The sequence below is a fragment of the Nymphaea colorata genome, chromosome 8, assembly GCF_008831285.2.
Source record: "Nymphaea colorata isolate Beijing-Zhang1983 chromosome 8, ASM883128v2, whole genome shotgun sequence".
Classification (NCBI taxonomy): Eukaryota; Viridiplantae; Streptophyta; class Magnoliopsida; order Nymphaeales; family Nymphaeaceae; genus Nymphaea; species Nymphaea colorata.
The window spans coordinates 19,922,191-19,929,396 of NC_045145.1; the positions used below are offsets into that span (position 1 = coordinate 19,922,191).

Below are 7,206 nucleotides of genomic sequence, written 5' to 3' on the forward strand. Positions count from 1 at the left end.
TTGCTATATAATGCAAAACAGATGAATGCAAGGAATGACCAACTTGGCTCATTAACATACTAAGTTTGTAGGTATTAATTTGTCATTGTTTTTTTCTTTCTTCGTTATAAGTTGCCTAGGATTACCGTTAGGAATGTCTATAACCGATCAGATTCGGATAGATCAAACGCATTTTCTACTACCTTTAATTATTCAGATAATGGCATATTCTAATTCGAGAAAAGGGAAAAGTTGTCTCTTATATTCTCACCTGATTATCTGAACAACAACGTCCATTCAGTTTCGTCTCCGAATGACAGTCCAGATACATCGAAACCTGGATTCCAGTTTGAAACTGGAAAAATACGATCAGAAGTCCTACAAGGTTAGGAAGGAACTTAACTGGGCATTACCCACATTGGAGGTGGAGCCCATTTTCTCAGACGGATATTCTTGTAAAACGAAATCCGACAAGCAGATACATTGTATATTCGATCCAAATCTATTCTTTTACATGAACAGAACAGGTTCACATTTCTTCATGAACAAATTTTCCCCAAAAGCAGAGGTTGAACAAATGCCATCAGGAGCTTACTATGGATCGACATGTTCTCAAGAGTCTTTAGTTAGTGCCTGACACCCAAAGTGTCCCTTGATTGAAATGAATGATTTGCTTTTGCTTTTGATCGTTGCATATACATATGTGTGAGTTTTCAAAATTGAAAAACATGAAAGAAAGGTGGCCAACACTGGATCTAGCAGCTGAAGCGTTGGGTGGCGCTCTGCAATAGCAGATACGTTAGCTAGCATTAAAGAGCAAATTATTAGGCGACTACCAAAGAGCACAATGTTGCTATTCAAGATGATATATGGTAGCACGTGCATAAGCAAACAAATAGGCAACTTGTCTTGAAAGATCGCTGTTGAACCAATTCCCTTTCCACTTTTTTTTTTTTTTTACGAATCCCAGAGTAAAAATAGGGGGAAGAAATCAAGAGTAACTATTTCTATCAGTCATTCCCTCATCATTCTCACCCTGAATAGTGGTGGTGCCAGAATCACTCAATGCTGCATGTCAACTCGACGCTGCACAGAGCTACAGTGAAGGGAAGAATGGGCATGGCCATGCGTAATCATACCAGACCAACTGGGGCCCAAGCACCAGTGTTGTCGTTGGATATGCCAAAGAAGTCCACATCAAAGATATTGAATAAGAAAAAGAAAAAAGTAGAGGTTAGAAGGATGGACTTCACATTGAGAGTAACAGTGTCAAGGAATTTAATGTTCTGCTGCCGAAGATGGCCTATGCTTGATAATGAATTTTAATTATTTCACCGGCGGAGGGACGGAAACATCCACAAAGATTTGTGGGGATTAACTTGGTGTTTTTGATATTTTATAAAGGAGAAAACTAAAACATTTGCTTTTTCATTTCGTGTGCTTACAGGCATATAGTACTACTGGACCAAGGAAAAGAAACTACATAAATAACAAGAATTTCGATATCTTTCCATTCATCAGCGTACACCAATCAGCTGGCCGTCCGAGTTCTCGTGAAGCAGTAACAAAATGCAACTATCCAGCAAAATGAAAAGCTTCTGCTATTCCAACCAAGATTTCTCGGAGACCCTCTTTCTCTCTCTTAAGCATGCTTTCCGTGGTATGTCGTTGGAGACATGTAGTGCCAACACCAGTGCTTGCAAGAAAAGTACTCGAAACATGTGCTGCTGCAGAGCGATCACGCTCTTCCCATAGTCTACAGGCCCAACAGTATGTAGTAGACCAGAGTGATGGGCAAAGCGATCAGCATTCCAAAAATCACCCTGAACATGTCACGGAACAGAAAGATTTAACGACGAACAAGAGAGAGTAGGGAACAGGCAATAAATCCTCCCAATCCATGCGGGATGACGGGCTGACAAAGGTAGATTGACACCCATGTGCGGGTGTTTACACTGTAGCACCAATGCAACAGGAAAATGGAAGGATGGAGTAGTTGGCTTTTCCATAAAGCAAATAAAAGAAACAAACGAGAGAGAGAGAGAGAGAGATGGGAAGTCTGTGCCATCACACTTACCCAGTGCTGAGAATATCAGGGTGTACGTTGTACTCCTTGGCGAAAACGAAGGGGACAATGCCCTGAGGGAGCGCTGCCTGTTTCACATTCAACAGTGCAAGTTTAGGGTACTTTTAGATTGAAAGGAAGACGACCACCAAAAGATTTTGCTTTTACCCTTTCTTTCCTTTTCCAATTTCCACCAACAAAACCACCAATTTAATGGCGGAGTGGGAGAGAGACAACCAACTCGTGCCTTCGGTGCTGGCGTACCAGTGGGTGTTGGTCGTCTTTGGAAGAGAGAACATGTACGAGGGGATCCGTGTTTTGTCAGGAGAAAGGGAGGAGAGAGAAAGGGAAAGAAGGGAAGAACCTGTACAATGGCTACGCGTAGGAGAACGCCCCGTAAGCCAACGGCGATGGAAGCAGCGGCCATGACAGCTGGGCCGCTCAGGAACCTCACGGCCATAGAAAAGGCCGCAATCGAATTCCCGCACGCTATGATCCTCGGTTGCAACGCCATGAAAAGCCCTACATCCCACACACCACCGACTCAAACCCATTCTCTCTCTCTCTTTCTCAGGCAGAACAGAAATCTCAACAAGTAAACGAGAGCTTACCCAAACTAAACATGGCCATCCCAAGACCAGCATCGGAAAGTATAGAGATGGACTTGGCGATGATGGCCGGCATGGTCACGTTCCACCTTTTGGTGATAAACAGATGAAGGAAAAAAGAGAACGCACAGTTAACATCAAATAAAATATTAAATAGAAAGACACCAAAATTCCCCCTCTCCGGTGTTGCTTACTTGAAGGAGACGAGGGACCAAGTCAGACCGACCAGACTGGAATAAGTGTTGGGATTTCTGATGAGCTTCCTCCAGACCATGATCAGAATGAGCCTTGTCATCACACTGGCGGGTGGCATAGCCGTAGCCTTGCCATCCACGGCTTTGGGGTCGAGCTCCGCCGTAGAGCTCGAACCAAATTTCCCCTGCGCCTGTCCCTCCCTCTCGTCTCCTTGAAGCACCACCCGATTCCCGAAGCTGAACGCCTCCCGCTCGTACTCCTCCCATGTCATGTCCCCTAACGAGTTCAACCAGCAACCACAACAATTAGCAGAGACTAAACACATTCAGAGAATGAGGCGTGGTGGAAGAGGGACACACCTTTGGCTGGAGGAGGTTGCTGGTGGTGCTCGTCGCTCGGCGACACGACCATCTTTACCTCCTTCACGTTCTGATCGTTACCATACTCCTGATGACCGCCGAAGACGTGCAGCCCGCCCTCCGATACCGGCGACGTGCTCGAACTCCACACGAACATATGGAGGTCCTTAGCTTGATCGTCGCTCTGCTTCATCTGAAAGGGCCCGTTCGCCTTGTTCGTCGAAGCTGCCGATGGCGCCTGAGGCGGCGGCGGCGGAGCAGGCTGCTGCTGCTGCTGCTTGGACGCGGTGGGGGAGAACATGCCCGGGTTGGGAGCCGGGTAATGGCCGGCTGTAGCGCCGGAGAAGCGGCTTCTCGGAGGCGGATGGTGGTGGTCCTCGAAGTTGGAGGGGCGGGGGGTCGGACCCCGAGAGTAGGAGTCGCCGGGTCCGAAATTGGAGTGGCGGGGACTCATGTTGGGGCGGCCGCCGGTGACCATGGAGTAGAAGTCGGTGTGGTTGAAGCTAGAGCCCCTCGGTGTCGGGTTGCGGGAGGACTGCAGCGAGTAGATCTCGGCGTTGGTGAGGTTGGAGGGGCGAGGAGTGATGCCCTGGGAGCGGCGGGAGAAGATGTCGGACCTCGACGACGTGGACTTGCGGACCGTAACGTGCAGCTTCCCGTCCTCCCCGATCTCCGCCTCCGTCTGCAGCGGCTCGCGGCCGTCCAGCGACACCACGTCGGAGTCAACCTTGAAAGACACGATGGAGCCGGCGGTGTCCGGGAACTGCTCCGTGATGAGCATCTTGGCGCCTCTGTACTCGAACAAGAAGAGCATGAGCGTGTACCAGATGATGCACTGCAGCACCACGATCTGGACCATGAGCGAGCCGGAGAACTCGCCATACATGCCCTTGAGAAGGGGGATGCCCATGACCAGGGTGTTAGGGAGGGTGCCAAGGGAGAAGAGGGTGATGGTCCACTCGAGGCAACCCCTCTTGCTGACGTTCGACCAGACGGCCAGCACCGCGAGGACGATTAGCTTCTGCAGCGTGTCCGCCGCGATGAAGCGGTAGTTCATCTGATAGGGGTTGTTGGTGGAGATGAAGTGGAACGAGAGCAGCGGCACCGCAAAGAGCGCCACGAACCGGTTAATCCCGGAGCACTGGTCGGGGGTGAAGATCTTCCACCACTTCACCGAGCCGTAGGCGAGAATCATGGCGACGTAGAGCGGCACCATGGCCGTCATGACGTGGTAGAAGTCCGCTCCGGTGATCATGGTGATGACCAAAGGGCATGTGTGGGGTAGGTGATCAGCAAAGAAGAAGACGACGGGGAAGGGCGAAAATGAGACCTCTGGTCTATTACTCTATCCTACGAGAGAGAGAGAGAAAGCAAGTTGGCGGTGGTGGTGGTGGTGTGTGTGTATTGGCGTGCGGTTTGCCACTAGCTCGCTCGCTTGTAGCGAGGAAAGAAGGGAGTCGAGGAAGATGAAGATGGCATTGGAAGGAGCGAAAGATCTCGGTCTCCAACGTCAGGATGTATGTGGGGAGCTCTCTTTTTTAGCACAAATTGCTTGATTTACAAGGAAAATCGGAGACGGTAAAGTCTAGCTTTTGGTTGGTCCCCTCCCTTCCTCTCACCTTTCTTCCGCTCTTCTTTTTCCCCAGCGCTTCAATCTCCACAGCAGATTCAGAGAGATCGAGAGAAAAGAGTGAGGCGCAGATGAACGAAGGAATAAAGATGGGAGAAAGTGTGGTTTCTTATTTACTTATATAGGCAGCAGCCTCCCGCAATCCGATATGAGGGAACCGAGACGAGCGAAAGGTGTTTAATGAAGGGTATTGTGGGGAAGAGGCTCCCCACGAGCAGAGAAACCGAGACCCCCTTTTTCCTGTTGGGGCGAATATAATAAAAGGGGTTAGATTTTGTGTTAAAGTGAAAGGAAGGTATTGGAAATAATGAAAATGTCGACTACGACGGCAGGCCACCGTAGTTAAGACCCTGCCTTTGTCTCCCATTCACTTTTCTGGTTGAGTTTTCTTTTTCCTCTGGGGAAGAAGGCAGTATTACTTTTAGCCTTTTGTTTCTTTTTTTCAAAAGGCAGCTACGATTTACAGAAACGCCGGTAACTTTCTGGTCAGGAACGGCGGTGGCGTGGTGTGTGGCTCCCGGCCGTGCTGGATCGAGCTGCCCTTTGGAGTTACCAAATTGGCCTTTGGTGTAAGATTTATGCGAGGCAAAAGCTGCCGGTAGCATTTCTTTAGTGGGTCTATACTCTGCTATCAAAAGGAATTTTTGTCTCTTTCCTTGTTGGTATGCACCAAGTAGGAAGAACTTGGTCGGAGCCACGGCGTTGGAGGTGGTGTGGCTGCTAAACGAGCCAGAGAGACTGCCCAGCTTTTGTTGGCCCTCCTTGCACAAATCAGGCCAAGCCGAACAGCCAGTTCTCTGAGTTTCATTCCATTCCTTCTTAAAAAATCAACAATAACAACAAAGCTTGAACTCAAAGAGTGTGTTTCGAAACAGTAACATATTGTTACTGTTCAAAAATTAAGGTAAATTCATAGAATCTTATAACATGGATAGTGTTTCATACAGAATTATTAGACATATGGATGACTTGGTACTGACTCGGCCAACTTGGCTTGGTCTCTCAGTCAAGGACATGTTAGGTCAAGGCTAAGCCCAGTTGTTCAACGTTGGTTCCCTTTGGACCAAGCCATTCGAAGTCATTATGTGAAAAGGATATAGATGGGATCGGTCCCACTGTTTTCTTTGAAAAACGAAAATAAAAAAAGAAGTTGCAATCTTCTTTCACGTCTCCATTCAATACTACTGAAAAGCACCAGCATTCAGGCTTGAAGATACACTGGGGACATCAATGATGGCAATCGGAGAGAGTGGCGATGGCGATCAATGGTAGAAGGACAACTAATGGAATTGACATATCAGATTGCCCCATTAGAGCAGACAACAAGCAACTCGCTGCCCTGTTCCCAACGGGGTGGGTGAGGTTCCTTCTGGCTGGCCGGCCGGCCGGTGCCGTCGCTGGGTCTCAGATGTCTCGAACCTCAAACCGTTGCAGCTTTAAAGACTGTGGTTAGAGTACCGGCGTGTCAAGAACCGGAACCCCAATACCCAGAACGCTCTAGATTGGGATTCCTCAGCAATGGCAGATCCAGCGGCTCTAGATCGCTTCTCCGTCCTCTTCTGAGCTTGGCCTCTGCAGCAAGGAAGAAGGGGAGAAGGGACATGTCCATTTCACGATGATTGATGTTACTCGTGAACCTGTTTGTACAAACGTCGGAAGGCAAAAATTTGCGTACTTTCGTCCCAGCGATGGAGAGATACGAACAAGCAAAGAAAACTCTGTGACGTTGTTCCACGCGAACAGAGGACAACCACCTTGTAAGTTGTATGGCCCCATTTTCCAACGATCTTTTACAGCAGGACCCACAGTTTCCGTCCCTGTGGGGGCGCTTTGGTTATACCAGATAACTTGTCTTAGATAAGTTTTTCTGGGGCAACAAAGGTAGGCCGGCTTTAAAGTGAAAATAGGTTCGCTTCTTCTTCTTATTCTGATGACCATGACTCTCGTCATGGAGATCGTGTTTGATGGCTGGTTTCAGGATGCATAACATATATGTTTGACGTATAAAACTGGTCATCAAACGGAATTGAAGTTCACTAGTGGTAAACCCGCCTCATGTGCATCCTTTTATGCGAAAAGACGGCACCCTGCCCCCATCAAACACCCTTTTAAAAAGAAAAAAAAAAACAGAGAAACTTTTTAAGGTGAAAAAATGTTTTGGTTGAGGAAACCAGAACTGCTCAAGATTGTGGAGGATTTTAGTCAAGTAAATGTTTTTCCTACTTTCGAATGTTATCTCTGTTCTATTGCATCAAAATTTACTGTTCTTATTGGGACTTCAAATAATCCCTTCTTATTGCCGAAGCAAAGATTTTGTAGCATACAAGATTATCAAACTAAAAAAAGAAAAATCAATTGAAGGGTTCTTAT

General features: G+C 47.7%; 1 protein-coding gene across 1 annotated transcript; it reads right to left on the bottom strand.

Annotated features, from left to right (window-relative positions):
* Positions 1 to 1,285: 1,285 nt before the first annotated feature.
* LOC116258914 (probable auxin efflux carrier component 1c) lies at positions 1,286 to 4,931 on the bottom strand. The gene is made up of 6 exons (XM_031636379.2): positions 3,207 to 4,931; positions 2,847 to 3,123; positions 2,656 to 2,741; positions 2,409 to 2,566; positions 2,057 to 2,133; positions 1,286 to 1,802 (listed from the first exon to the last, which is right to left on the bottom strand). The coding sequence occupies exons 1-6, from the start codon at positions 4,459 to 4,461 to the stop codon at positions 1,736 to 1,738; spliced, it is 1,920 nt and encodes a 639-aa protein (XP_031492239.1). The 5' UTR covers positions 4,462 to 4,931; the 3' UTR covers positions 1,286 to 1,735.
* Positions 4,932 to 7,206: the final 2,275 nt, after the last annotated feature.

Bases quoted from the DNA above. Each gene is read 5' to 3' on its own strand.
- LOC116258914 (XM_031636379.2), bottom strand. From the start codon at position 4,461: ATGATCACCGGAGCGGACTTCTACCACGTCATGACGGCCATGGTGCCG. The intron at 2,567-2,655 runs GTAAGCTCTCGT...TGTGGGATGTAG, and splicing joins GATGGCCATGTTTAGTTTGG to GGCTTTTCATGGCGTTGCAA. The intron at 2,134-2,408 runs GTTCTTCCCTTC...AATGTGAAACAG, and splicing joins TACGCGTAGCCATTGTACAG to GCAGCGCTCCCTCAGGGCAT.